Source organism: Brassica napus, chromosome A1 (assembly GCF_020379485.1).
Source record: "Brassica napus cultivar Da-Ae chromosome A1, Da-Ae, whole genome shotgun sequence".
NCBI lineage: Eukaryota > Viridiplantae > Streptophyta > Magnoliopsida > Brassicales > Brassicaceae > Brassica > Brassica napus.
The window spans coordinates 15,739,553-15,754,547 of NC_063434.1; the positions used below are offsets into that span (position 1 = coordinate 15,739,553).

General features: G+C 37.8%; 3 protein-coding genes across 3 annotated transcripts; 2 read left to right on the forward strand and 1 right to left on the reverse strand.

Moving 5' to 3' along the window:
- Positions 1 to 629: 629 nt before the first annotated feature.
- Positions 630 to 2,174, forward strand: LOC106428545. Its single transcript, XM_048743963.1, has 2 exons — positions 630 to 1,299; positions 1,568 to 2,174. The coding sequence occupies exons 1-2, from the start codon at positions 898 to 900 to the stop codon at positions 1,934 to 1,936; spliced, it is 771 nt and encodes a 256-aa protein (XP_048599920.1). The 5' UTR covers positions 630 to 897; the 3' UTR covers positions 1,937 to 2,174.
- A 3,860-nt stretch (positions 2,175 to 6,034) lies between these two features.
- Positions 6,035 to 8,191, forward strand: LOC106428544 (protein ALP1-like). The gene is made up of 2 exons (XM_048778949.1): positions 6,035 to 6,163; positions 6,992 to 8,191. The coding sequence occupies exons 1-2, from the start codon at positions 6,035 to 6,037 to the stop codon at positions 8,189 to 8,191; spliced, it is 1,329 nt and encodes a 442-aa protein (XP_048634906.1).
- Positions 8,192 to 8,945: 754 nt separating this feature from the next.
- LOC106428557 (pheophorbide a oxygenase, chloroplastic) lies at positions 8,946 to 11,443 on the reverse strand. Its single transcript, XM_013869309.3, has 7 exons — positions 10,937 to 11,443; positions 10,425 to 10,660; positions 10,225 to 10,351; positions 9,997 to 10,133; positions 9,763 to 9,922; positions 9,412 to 9,696; positions 8,946 to 9,307 (listed from the first exon to the last, which is right to left on the reverse strand). Exons 1-7 carry the CDS (start codon positions 11,339 to 11,341, stop codon positions 9,053 to 9,055), a joined length of 1,605 nt encoding a protein of 534 aa, XP_013724763.2. The 5' UTR covers positions 11,342 to 11,443; the 3' UTR covers positions 8,946 to 9,052.
- Between the last annotated feature and the right edge of the window lie 3,552 nt (positions 11,444 to 14,995).

Consider the following 14,995-nt stretch of genomic DNA (forward strand, 5'->3'; position numbering starts at 1 on the left):
TCTCTCTCTCTCTCTCTCTCTCTCTCTCTTTTGGCGGCCAATCTCTCTCTCTCTCCGGCGACCTCTCTCTCCGGCGACCCCTCTCTCCGGCGGCCCCTCTCTCCGGCGACCTCTCCCTCTCGCTCAAGTAAGATTGTGTTGTGAGTTTTCTGTTTTGTTGAATTGCTTACATATGAAATCCAATCTCTCTTTCAGGTTCTCTCTCTCAGCTCCGGCGACCTCAGCTCCGGCGACCTCAGCTCCGGCGACCTCTCTCTCTAACTCAAGTAAGAGTCTCTGAGATCTCAATGTTGTGGGTTTCTGTTTTGTTTGGAATAGTTTTATCACCTCACCATATATGAATCTCTCTCTCTCTCTCTCTCTCTCTCTCTCTCTCTCAGATTCTCTCTCTCTCTCTCAGGCTCTCTCTCTCACTCCGGCGACCTCAGCTCCGGGGACCTTAACTCCGGCGACCTCTCTCTCTAACTAAAGTAAGAGTCTTTGAGATTTAAATGTTGTGGGTTTTTCTGTTTTGTTTGGAATAGTTTTATCACCTCACCATATATGAATCTCCCTCTCTCAGGTTCTCTCTCTCACTCCAGCGACCTCAGCTCCGGCGACCTCTCTCTCTCGCTCAAGTAAGACTCTCTCGCTCAAGTAAGACTCTCAGGGATCTAAATGTTGTGGGTTTTGTAGATTGTTCTTCTTCAAGTCTGTAGTTTATAAGTCTGTACTTTGGAATCAATTATCTTCAAGTCTCTAGTTTATATCCTATAAGTTATGTTATGGGTTTTGTTTGCATCTTCAAGTCTCTAGTCTGTACATTAATAACTTTCATCTTCAAGTCTCTAGCCTGTGTCCCACCTTTCTTTTGGTGTCTAGCAGGTGCAACAAGAAGCTTTCTCATTCTATTAAAAAATGACATCCATCCCTGGATCTGATGTGAGTATATTCCACTCTAATCTTTTATTTGATCTCAGTTTTGTCAAGTGCTTTTCTTATTGTCTTGAATCTTCAAATAAGAATCTTATATGGAGTGACGAGCAAACACGGTTCTTTCTTCAACTAAGACTTGATGAGAGTCTGAAAGGAAACATAAGAAAGCAGATGGTTAATGAGGCTGGGAGACAGGTGATCATGGATAAGTTCTATGAGGCATTTGGTATAAAAATTCCATGGAGAAAATTTGGGATAAAGTACAATACTTGCAAGAAGCAGTACGACTCTTTTAAGAAGTTGACTCGGAACAGAACGGGACTTGGTTTTACTTCAACTGGATCCATCAACATGAGTGAGGACTGGTGGAATGAGCGATGCAAGGTACAAGTTCTATAATTCTCTTAACTTTACTGGTTCAGTTTTGATTGTGTTGTTGGAAAAATAATGATGTGATGATGATTCTGTGTTATGTTCAAGCAAAGAGTGATGAATATATTTCTTTGAATTTTCTTTGAATACAAAATGTAGTCATTTGTGTAGAGTACTAGTATCATCTAGACTCTTTGACTGTTACTGTGTATTTTTTTGAATGTTTCTATGTATTCAAAGTGGAAATACAGTGTTCTCACTTTGAATTTTCTTGTTTCAGGAGTGGCCTGGTGCTAGAAAATTTAAAGACAAGCCGGTAGCAAACATGGATTTGATGGAGAAGGTATATGGGACAGTTTATATTAGTGGAGGTGAAGGTTGGTCTGCTCAGCAAGGTGAAGATGTTTTAGACACAAAGCACACAGATCATGATGATGAAGATGATGCTGAATCAAGGCGTGATGTCCCTACTCAAGAAGCTGTTGGGGATGAATCAAGGCGTGGTGTCCCTACTCAAGAAACTGATGTCGCATCTGAATCAAGGAATGTTGGCCCCTCTTCTTCTAGGTCAAAGGTTAATAAAAAAAGATCAAGGGCTGTACAAGCAGGACAAGCTGTGGCTGATGTGATTAGGGAGAGTGTTGAGTAGAACTGTCAAATGGGCCGTCCAGAGCCCATTTGGGCATGACCATATGGACCATTTCAGTTATGGGCAATATTGGGTGGTCCATATTGGACAATGGTCCAAAAAATGCCCAAGACCAATAAAAACCATGTCCAAATGGTCTAGCCCATGGACACCCATTAATATGTATTTGTATTTAAGTTATATGTTTCACATTCATATTATTCATAATAATTTTTATATTTATATAAATTTCACAAAATCCATAATTTATTTATTTGTACTTATATAAATTTCACAAAATCCATAATTTATTTATTTGTGTTTAATTAAATTTTATAAAATTTGTAAATATCATTTTTTGTAAAACAAGTAATGTTTCAAATTTATTTGTGCTTAATGTTTCAAACATAACAAAGTCTGTAACTCAAACATAACAATTAACAAAGTCTCAAACTCACAGTATCAAATATAATAAAGTCTCAAAAGATAACAAAGTCTCAAACATAATGTGTTGACTTAGTGTTTCTTGATCGTCATTGGAACCGTTCTTCTAAAGTAGCTCTTGGTTTATGGTCTCTGAAGGAAAGGTGAAGAGAATCAACTGCTCACATTGAATGAAGAAACAAATCAGATCTTACTCACACAAGAAAGTTACTTTTATCAGTTTCATAAACAAGAACCGAGAACAACGTCAACAAGTACAACAAACAAACTGCTTCCATTTCATCAGAACCTAACCTAGTATTACGGATGTACAAGAAACTAATGTGTCTAAACTATCATTCGTGATCAGTTGACTTAAAGCAAATACATCATCAAAGAAACTATCAGTTCTAAAGCAAATCATCAAAAAACAGTGCTATGAGAGTTATCACTCAGTTTCAAAGTATTTAGCACTCAGTTTGATTCAGCTAAATAGGAAACAATCCAAACTTAAAGATGGGAGAGCAAACATAATCATACCTCTTTTCTCTTTCTAAGAAGTAAACTCAATCTCATCACCAATTTCTTGAAAGCCACGGAACCAGTTCCTCGCGCAGATCAAAGCTTGAACATTTGTGGGTAGTAGACAGCTTCTATACTTGTTGAGGACTCGGCTACCGATGCTAAAGGATGATTCCGACGCCACTGTTGTGATAGGGATACTGAGCACATCGCAAGCCATTGAAGACAACTCTTTGAAGCGGCTTGCATTGTCCTTCCAGTATGACACAGCATCCAAACTTCTAAAGCTGTCAATATCAACCACTGGCTCGCTCAAGTATGTGTCTAATGCTGATTTCCCACTACCACCCGTCTTTTGAGAGCAGTAAGCATAAAAGCCCTGTAAACAACAACAAAGAAATGATCAGAGTCTGAAACGGTTTAAAAGGAACGTTTCTAAAAGGCTAAAACATCAGCTCAACAACAGTAAGCACTAAAACAAGAATCATAAAGAGATAAACTTACATCATATCCTGAAGGGATGCTGTGTCGAGGAGCATGTGAAGTAGATGCTCTAGTGATGCTTGTGTCTTTCTTATATGCTCCGTAAAGCTTGACCATCTTCTCACGAATATACTCCACGTTCAATTTGGCAGTGTCAGGATCTAGAATATTGTAACAATACTCTAAAAACGCAAGCTTCAGTCGAGGATCAAGTACTGCCGCAATTGCTAATATGCCACTGAACTCTTCCCAATATTTGTTGAACTTCTCCTTCATGGCTTTCACCATTTGACAGATAACTCGATCCTCTGAATCTTCATGAGCTCTCAACCAACACTTAATCGACCATACTTGCATAAAATATAAATTTGCTGTCGGGTAAGATGAACCGGAAATGAGCTTTGTGATTTCAGCAAATGGTTCCAGTAGCTTGCATATCAGTTCTGATCTGTCCCACTCTTGCTCAGATGGAAAGCTCTTGTAGCTCTTATCAACTTCTCCAAGGTTTCTCAAGGCATTCTTAAACTCAATAGCCCTTGATAGCATCATGTGTGTTGAATTCCAGCGTGTTGTCACATCAAAAATCAGACCCGCCTTAGCCGCTTCAGCTCGGACTCCAACTGTTTCGACACAGTTCTGAAACATAATCTCTCTAGACTGAGATGCTTTCACATACTTAACGCTCTCCCTGATCTTATCTAAAGCTCCACTGATAACAGCCAAACCATCTTGCACAATTAAATTTAAGATGTGAGCTGAGCACCTCACATGAAAGAAATCACCATCGCACACCAAATTCCTTTGCAGCTTCCTCTTCAAAATAGCCTGCATAGTATCATTAGCCGATGCGTTGTCTACTGTTAGAGAAAAAACCCTTTTCTCTAACCCCCACTCCTTTAACAACTCCGTCAGCTTCAAGGCTATAGCAACACCAGAGTGTGGAGGCGGAAAAGCACAAAACGATAAAATCCTTGTCTTCAATACCCAATCATCATCTACGAAGTGGACTGTCAAGCACATGTAGCCTTCTATCGTTATGGCTCTCCACAAATCTGTTGTTAGGCAAACTCTTCCAGGGATGTTAGCCAAGACTGCCTTCAGCTTCCTTTTCTCCTTCTCATAGATCTTGTACACATCAGACGCAGCTGTGTTGCAAGACCAAAACTCTATAGTCGGATTCGCATAGGTGAAAGCTTCTCTGACCTTCTCATACTCGACAAAAGAGTAAGGAAGATTGTGCTGAATGATAGCCACAGCAATCATCTCGCGGAACACTTCCATATCCAGCTTTTTAGGAGCACTTCTAGGAGTACTTCCGGGAGTTTTTGAGCAAGTCCTCATATGGCGATTCATGGTATTAGTTCCATTTTGACGCAGATTCAAGCAATAACTCTTTTGACAGTAATTACATCTAACATCAGTTCTACCATCAGAATATTTTTCCCCTACTGTGAAGTTATTCCAGCACTTAGCACGACGTCTACTTGAACTACCACTACTGGTACCTTTTTCTGAAGAAGCAGTTTCTTGAGGCATTGGATCATCCTCATGGACCTCGTCATCATCTTCATGTTCCATGTCTTCATCTTCAACATAAAAGTTATCTTCGTCAATCAGGTTTGGAGTATCAAAGTTCATTGTCCTGTAACAATTAGACAAATGCTTAATCAGTCCACATACACATGTAATAACACAACAGATACACATAGAACAGACGTGTTACGTTCATTTAAAGCAAAGAACATGAGCTATTATTAACATGGCTGTAACATGTAAGTCTCAGGGAAATACCAACGAGCGTAAGCTTAATCCAAAGTATCTAAACCAGACAAGAAGCTTAAGCATAATCCAAATCTCAGAGAAACATGCTAAAAAGTTTAAGAATCTAACCCTCAATGAACCCTTCTTATGAGCACTGAGCAGATGAGGCCTTCAGTTTCAATCCAAAACCTTCAATAAGAAAATGTTTTGGTTTAAAGGGTTTCGATAAAACTATCAATGATCAGTGATCAAGCAAGCGATTCGATACTTACGGATGCGAAGAAGAATACTCAAGCAAGCGATTGACGAGAAGGTGAAGGAGAGAGACAAAAAAGCTCTGGAGGAGAAAACACAGTATGATAATCAAAACACAGTATGATAATCAAAACACAATATGATAATCTCGAAACTTACGGTTAATGCGAAGAAGAGAAGGAGAGAGACGACAGAGCCGAGACGAGAGTCGAGAGAGAGAGAGAGGAAGGGCCGAGACAAGAGAGAGAACTGGAGAATCGCAAGAAATTACATGTGGAGGTGATGATTGATGAACCCACAAGCATAGATCGAGCTACAAACACAGATCGTTTATGGAGGAGAAGTGGAGAATCGCCAGAACCGCGAGAATCACCAGAATCGCGAAAATTATTTTTCCCCAAATTAAAAAACCCTAATTTTTTTAATGGTTTGGGCCGCCCAGAGCCCATTCGGGCAGGACCAAATTGTCCACGGGTGAAAACGGTTTTACGCCCAATTGGACCATTTGTTATTTGGTCAAGCCCATGAACCGCCCATCACAGTTTGGACTGGTCAAGCCCATGGACGGCCCGACCATTTGACAGCTCTAGTGTTGAGTCTCGAGACAAGATTCTTTCTCACAAGAATCATCTAATAGAGAATCATCCCGAGTTTAGTTGTAGTCAACTTCGAGCCATGGAGGTTCTTCACTCCTTGTCTGCTGTAAGGATGTGGTCTCCTCTCTACAAAGCTTCAATTAACCACCTCAAAGAAGATGCTGCGAATCGTCAGACTTTCTTGTTTTATGGAGATGATGAGAACAGGGTTCTTTATTTGGAGTTTGCAACTAGTGAAAGCAGAGATCATTGAGGAGTTGTTTATGTTTTATGTCTCTGTCTTAGTTTAGTATGAACTCTAGAATGAATCATGTTTTAGTGACTGTTTATGACAATATTTTTATGAGTTTCACCCTACTGAAATGTCTATGTTTATTTTTATTTTGAAGTGGCAATACAACTCTTGTGGATAAGCAGTTTCTACGTAGCAGCTCTTATACACTTCTAGCTTAAAGTCTCCAAGATAAAATGAACAGTAAGGTATGTGGTTATAAGAGCTTTTAGTGGATTTGGGTAAACTTATTGCTTGAGAGTTTACAATCTTCTCTGCCCACATTTTCGCATATTTAAATGAATCAGACTAGAGAAAAGAAGAAAAATCTTAGTCATTTTCATAAAGGAGTTGGAGATTTAGTTGAGAGTACGTATAGTCTAGTAGAGAGATAGCAAGCTGTTGAAGGTGGAAACATGAGCACACCCAATAACTAGTGATCCCACATGACTATACGTGTCATTCTTCTATTTAGTTGGTTTCTAAAATTTTCTTATTAATTTTCTAAACACAGTTTTCATTTACATGTCTAGTGTTTTTGTATTTATCTCTGCCCACATTTTCGCATATTTAAACTCAATGATAACACGGCAGTAGCACAATAGTACTAGACTACTAGTATGAACCAATAGGAGATAAGCCACATTCTATTGTTTGTTGTCACTTATAGACGGTATAGTTCATAGAAAATTATATATATCATTGTTCAGAGTACGGTGTGAATATATGATAATTTAATTGGTTGTATGCTTGATGTGGTTTCAGGACACATTTAGGTTCTTAGTTGAAGATGACGACATGGATTTGATACTAGATGAGGAGAAACACATGTTTGCTCTTTTAGATGAAACGTATGGAGTAGCAGAAACAAATACTAACAAACAGTTAGTGAGGACAAACCGAGGTGGAGGTTGGCGTCGAGTGCAACGCTTCATGAACGATTCCGAGGTACAGTGCTATGAGATTCTTCGCATGAACCAAGCAACGTTTAATAGCTTATGTAAGATACTATCAGAGAAGTATCAGCTAGAAGAGACTTGCCATGTTTACTTAGAGGAGAGTGTAGCAATGTTTTTAGAGATGGCTGGACAAGATTTATCCGTACGGGCTTTAGCTGAGAGATATCAACATTCATCTGACACAGTGAATAGGAAGATAGATGAGGTTTTAAGTTCTTTGTTGAAACTTGCAGCAGACATTGTGAAACCTGAAAGGGATGAGTTTGCAAGTGCTAGTCCTATTCTAGTAGATGATCCGCGATATTACCCTTTTTTTAAGGTTTGCATAGGTGCTTTAGATGGAACTCATGTGCCGGTTCGTCCTCCTTCTGGGAATGTCGATCCATTCAGAGGTAGAAAAGGAGAACCAACTATGAATGTCTTAGCTATATGTAATTTCAGCATGAAATTCATATATGCTTATGTTGGGGTTCCTGGGAGAGCACATGATACAAAAGTGTTGACATATTGTGCTAAGGAAGAAGCTTCTTTTCCTCATCCTCCAGTTGGAAAGTATTATCTAGTAGACTCTGGATACCCAACTAGAACTGGTTATTTAGGACCTCACCGTAGAGCTAGATATCACCTGGATCAGTTTGTTAGAGGAGGACCACCGACAAACAGCAGAGAGTTATTCAACCGAAAACATTCTGGCTTGCGTTCGGTAATTGAAAGGACATTTGGAATATGGAAGGCTAAGTGGAGGATTCTTGATAGGAAGCACCCTAAGTATGAGCTGAATAAATGGGTGAAGATTGTGACAGCAACAATGGCTCTCCACAATTTTATAAGAGATTCAAACCATGAAGATTGTGATTTTGCACATTGGGAAAGAGTGGAAGAATATGAACATCATGGGGATGAAGATGATCATGTTGCATACGTACCAGCTGGAGATACAGTCATGGAAGCTATACGAGATTCCATTACTGAAGAGATGGTGAGAGGACGTCGACTACCATACTAGATGTAAGTTGTTTGATAAGTAGTTGTTTGATGGTGTCTTTTGAAACTTTGTAATGTGAATTGATGATCCTTTTGTGGTAAATGCTTATTCTAGTATGGGTTTGTAGTTTTGTTTCCTTTGGACCAATTGATAATGCAAACTTATTATCCTTTTATGTTTAAGTTTTTATTTACCATGATCTATTTAAAGTTTTTGAGATTATCTTATCTTTATTTATTTTTGGAATTGGTTTTGAGTTATCAATATATCAAAACCATTGTTGGATTTTAGTGTGTTAAAATTTATCATATATCAAACAATTGTTAGACTTTTATTTAAATATTTTAATCAAATTTACAAAATTATAGTCATTATTTATAATTTCATTGTCTTATCCATTAAAATAAATTTATGAAATTTAAAACAGAATTTTAAAATTATTTTTTTTGTAATTGTAATTTAGATAAGATATTAAAATTAACAGGATTAGTATAAATAATAATCATGATTTAAGAGTAAGATATAAATAAATTAAATACATGTCCATTTTAGTCATTTTGTCATCAACTGCATTTGGATGCAAATGTAAGTTCAAAAAAAATGAACAAACGAACGCAGCATCTGGATGCTTCATCTAGATGCACTTTCCAAATGTACAAACGAACAACACCCAGGTAGAGCATCTGACTGATCCATCTGGATGCACCTTCCAGATGTACAAACCAACAGGGCCATAATGATCTAGCTAAAGAATTACGCAGGGTGGTAGTAGTGATACTGTAAATTTGTATGATGATTATACATATCTATTCGATTTTACAAAGGTTTTTTCTGTAACTGATGATTTTACAAAAGCTTTTGTATGATGATGATTATACATATCTATTCGATTTCAGAATGCACGTAATCTCTGAACACGAAGTTCTTCTCTTTCTCATGTAAAGCATATGCAGAAGCAGCCGAGATTAGAGCTAAACCGGCCAGAACCAACCGAATCTGGACATCTGAAGGAACACCGGCCGTGGCGGCCAAGAAAACCGTTGTTCCGACAAGGAACTTCTTGACGATCTGGAAACCGTTGTATGCTCCTTTGCAAGAGGAACACACTTGTGTATGCTGCTCAAATCTATCCAGCATCTGTTTTTTTTAAATGGTTCAATTACCACATTCAGACATGTCAGCTCTGACACATGTATATAATAAATCAATGATGTCTAGAACGCATGGATTCAATGGCTTACCTCGCGCTTGGTTAAGACAGTGGAAGGGAGAGGTTGGTTAGCTGCAGTGGAGCCGAACCACTCAGGCTGACTCTTGCCATACCGTCTGAGCCAGTTCCTGAAAGCTAGAACGAAACGGTCTGCTTGTGTTGGAGTGAACGTGAGCTTCGTGTACTGTTTGTTCACATCGTAGTCTGGTGACTCCATTGATTTAGAGAGGAATACTTTCTCTTGTCCCTGAAGTACAATCATGTCTCCGTCGTAGACTAAGTTGGAAGTCCAGTGTTCGTACCATCTTGGTACAACCTAACAAGAAACAACATCAGAAGACTTGTGCAGACAAATGAGATTTGACATGGAACCAAGCTTTACCTGCCACCAAGCAGGTCCTGGTACAGAGAACTGGAAGAAGTTACGGGCGCTGCAAACAATGGAACGGGTCTTCCCTGGAGCCATTGGTATATTGAATGAGCAAATCCATATAACCCATTTTTGGTTACCGACAATCGGTAGCTTCGCATCTATCTCAATTCTGTACACAATCCCAACAAGTAAGGAAACTGTATGCTAATCACTTATGTGTTGTGTGTGAAACTCAAGACTCACTTGTTAAGAGAATAGCAGGGAGCAACGAATTTTGCGGTTATCTTTGGACTGTCGTCATTGGCACCTTGGAAACCCCAAGGACCACTTGACTCCACCTTGAAGGGCAATGGTTTGGCTCTGTCTCTTCTTCCTGTAACCTGCTTACAACATAGCCTATCCTGAGGATGGTTTCTTTAGAGAAAACGTAAACACATATGGGGGCTTTGAGAGAGAGAGAGAGAAACACACCTTGTGATGAGCAAAATCGATATGGGAAGGATCAGATACGTTTTCCATGAGAGTATCATACCCATAGAAAAGATCCCTTTGAATTGTCACCGTTGAAAACTCTGGTTTATCGAAGTCATCCGGCAACCTAAAAAAAAAAAAAAGAGAGTTAAAGATCAGAGCAATATTAAAGTTTCCGCACTACTTGTTTGGGTTGTTACCTAGGGGGTTGAATGGAATTGGCTCTGTCCCATCCATTTTCATCAGGCCACACAAAGAGAAGACCTTGAGACACCATTGTTGGGAACTTAATAGCGCAAGCTCTAGGAGATTTAACAGCGCGAGCTTCAGGACCTGAAGTAGCAGCCTGTGGAATCTTAGTGCAAGATCCACACCCGGCAAAAGACCATCCATGATATGAACACTGCAAGTGTCCGTTCTCATCAAGCCTTCCTTCCTACAAAACCACACAATGCATCAATCAACACATCTACTTCCATATATACACATTACAAAGCTATTCAAATATCCAGACTTAACCAGAAAGACTTTCTTTTGTGCATGTCAATAAATATATAACTGTTGTGATTCTGATGTTAATATTATATTCAAAAACATGCATGAAGCTGACTTGTTATATGAATACAATAAACAATAGTTTTATTTATCTATTCCAAACCAATAGACCTAATTAAACTACTAGTCTTTCAAGAAACAGAGGGAGAGAGATTACAGAGAGAGGAGCAAGGCGGTGAGGACAGAGGTCATCAAAGGCGGCCCATTTCTGATCGTTCCGATCGAACCAGAGGACGAGGTTTCGACCCAGGAGCTGAAACCGGGTAGGCGAATTCGGATCCAGATCTTCAACCAGAGAAACCGGATACCAGTGATCTCTCCACTTGAACTCAGACCCTTCTTCGCCGTGCTCTTCTTCGATCCGACTCTCCTCCGCCGGATCTGAAGTGGGTACTGAGGGTGGCGCCGCCACGCGAAGAGGGCTGTCGAGAAGTTTCCGTCTTTGAGGAGAAATCGAGACTCTGGACGGGAACTTCGCGGAGTTGGGAGATAAGAAGGGAATCTTTATGGATTTAGATTTGGTGAGTGTCGCTGAAGCTGAAGAGACTAAAACAACTGACATTGCTTCTTTCGTAGGAATGATTTTTGCTGAAACCTGCGAGAAGAACAAGGAAGAGATGAAGAAGAGATTGCGTGCAAGTTTTGTGTTTTACCATTTGGTGTTCTTGTCTTTTAACGCCAAACTGTTTGAACAAATGTTTAACACGTGGCAGATTTTGGCACTTGGCATATATGAATGCTAATCAGAGATCTCAGTGTTTTGTTTTTCCAACCAAATCTATGGATGGCACTGAACGACCAAATCTATGGCTTCTGCTTGTTTTCAATTTCAACATTAGCATCTGGGATTCTGGGTTTTCGGACCAGTTAAGCATCCAACAGTTTCGGATAAATGTGTAACGATATGATTTGACAGTCTTTTTCTCCAGATTTAGTTCCCTTAAATAACGTTTTCCCCAACGATATGATTTGCCAATTGTGTTATCTGTAACCTAAGTCCCGCGCACAATTCTTCTGTAGGATCAAGATTTCTTGATAGCATAACTGGTATACTAATCCTCAGCTTTAGCTCATGATTAGGTAGCCCCAATGTCTTTATACTATTAAAAAAACTCTGGTGAAAAAACGAAGTCATCTTTTGAATTCATAAGCACATCACTAAACACTTCTCCCATGTCTGAATCAATGTCAGCAATTGTGCACATCACTATACACTTCTCCACCTATATAAACATGAAAAATTGTTTAAGGAAAGATAAAAGTAAATCAGAGTAAGAACAAATAAGTGTACAGATTTTCTAGGCATTACAATAATCAAACATTTGAGGCACAGATTTTCTAGGTGTGTGAACAAAAAAATTCATCCTTTTTTAAACTCCAATCACCAAAATAGAGGCTTTGAGTCCATAATTGCTAATGATATCTCATCGTGTGGTAACCTACATATATAGAATAAAAAGAAAACTAAAAATACTCATGGTCGATTAGTTTAAGGAAAACATTCCAACAAACATGCCTGAAGTGAATTATTGACTAAAAGTTCATAATAGACACAAAAACTTCCACCTCTGCCATATTCGAATTTAGGTGTGATATCTGACACATTATAGGCATTGGAGATGCCCCAATCTTCAGCCAAAAAATATATATTCAAATATACAATTAGAAACACTACTAATATAAGATCCACCATCAATGAGAAACTGTCTAAATCTGTAAATATTTAACTTTTCAAATTTTAATCTTTCTAAACCTCAAAACACAAATCAGTGAATGTTGACTACAAACCTGAATATCATCAGCAACATCTGTTGCAAATTGACCCCATAATACAGGTGGGAGACGTTCGTCCCTAATTCAAATAGAAGATGTTAGTCTTTTAAAAATTGTATTTGATGTTGTGGTTGAATATAAGTCGTGTTTTGTCTTCGATAGATACTCAGGTTGAGAAGTTCAATAGAAATCTTGTTGGTGTCTTTTCCATTGACCGAAACAACCTCAAGATGGGTCACTTTTACTATTTGTCCGATAACATTTAGAAAATTAAAATTCAACTTTTGGTTTATGAAAATGCAACATATGCTAAAATTCAACTTCAAGATGGTATATGTCAATAGTTTTTTCTGATTAACTAGGCGACGAAGTCACTGATGCTGGATGCATTAGTCGTTATTACATAAGACATGCAGAGTGGTGGGTTACCATGTGGATGCAAGATATACTGAGATGGAGAAGGATAAACTGAGGGTTTATGTCTTGATGTAGTCGTTGAAGTAGTTGATGAGGCAGTGTGCGTCGGAGAGTAAACCAGGAGGCATGAGGAGTGGTAGAGACCATGTGGACGCAAGGTGCTGAGCTGGTGTGGGATAAACTTGAGGAGCAAGTTTATACCATGTGGAAAAAGTAAGAGATAAACTTGGTGAGCAAGTTTATGCCTTGAGGAATAAATGCATTTCAAGAAAAAGAAAGTATATTTATTGATATAGAAGTTGTCAATATCCATGTTCCTTGGAAGCTAGAGTTTCAGGAACATAAAGATCACTATAAAAGAGTTATTGAGTCGTGTGTATTCCATAAGATACCGGCTATTATTATAGATGAAGGGTGAAAATCCCTTAGGGATGTTCTTGGATCGTGCTGAAGCAAATGCTGAAGTACTGACGACAGGGAGACAAGTTTGGATAGATTAAGAGTCTTTCAGTAGTAGCTGTTAGGGTGTCAATAGGCTGTGTAAAACTGATAAGCAAGTCTTGTAATAGATTATTTAGGCGGTTTCTAATAAAGCATAGTTGGTTGCTTGTATCCGATTGTCTCTTGATTTATCTTTTGCATTACTCAATTGTGGTGTCATCTTTGCACTAACAGTTTAGAATATGTAGCATATATAAAAAAAAAATAGAATAGTGAGGAATGATACTAACCAACCAAGTAGTCCCGGTTGAAAGTTCCATCTAGTATGGTTTTGCAATTGGCCAGTCACTGCTCTTGGTAAATCTTCACAGATTCTCACACAGGTTGTTGACATGACGTTTATCTTGTAAATGTGATTCGTAGTACGATATGATCCACTTGAATGGTTCATATAGAATTTTATGAAAAAAATTGACCTGCCTTCAGCCATGAAAGAATCAAATTGGTTCACTAAATCCTTTTTCACACTTGTATGAATTTTGTAACCTTATTTAAGAATTAAGTCAACACATTCATGTTAGATCACATAGCATATAGAACTGAAGTTAGAAATAAATTCATGTTAGACCATGTTATCAATCATTGCATTCCATATATATAGGCATTACAGTGAGATAAGTAAGACATTAATGTTACTTACATTAGCATCGATGAGCACCATTTCAACGATGAGACCACTGACCGCCAAGTACTTCTTCTGAACATGTGTTTATTTAGAGTTTCTTTCTTTTTACATTAATTATATGTAGATTCAAGAACCAAGGTTTCCACATTTTTAATGTATTGGAATGTCTCTTTTCAAAACAAATACTACATAAACAACATTACAAAATTTACCGAAGTAAACAAAAAATTCAATCTAAAATAGTTTTTTTTTTACAGCCTATCTAAAATAGTTATTTTCATATATTTCTAAAGTTTAATGGCTCAAATTATAATATATGATCAGTAATAATTTTTATTATGCATGTTGTTGACCTGTTTATAGCTCAAACTGTAAGATCTAATCAGTTAATGCGGTTTTTAGTTAAAATAATGAATATTAATGATAATTATGTGTTGAAGTGTTATTTAAACAAAAAAAGTTTTATACATGTTTCAAAACTAACTAGATATAAAACATAAAGAAATTTCTCAAATTATAATATATGATCAGCAATAAATTTTATTATGCATGTTATTGATCTGCTTATAGCTCAAATTGTAATATCTAAACTACTTAACGCATTGATGAAAAATATATGTTGAAGCATTATTAAAAAAAAGATTAGTAATGTTATAAGTAGAGAAGATAGAAAGAGGAATTGGTGTGTCTTATTCATTGAGTAATATATCATTTTATATAGGATTACAATAGTGTGGAGACAAAGTCTAACTTGGAGTGAGGAACAAGTATATTTAGGACTTTCCAAATGGACATCACCACAATATTTATAACACTTACCCTTGATGTCCATTATACCAAAGTGCTTTCAAAACGCCGTAGATGCTGTTTCGTTAAAGACCTTATCAAGAAAACCCAATG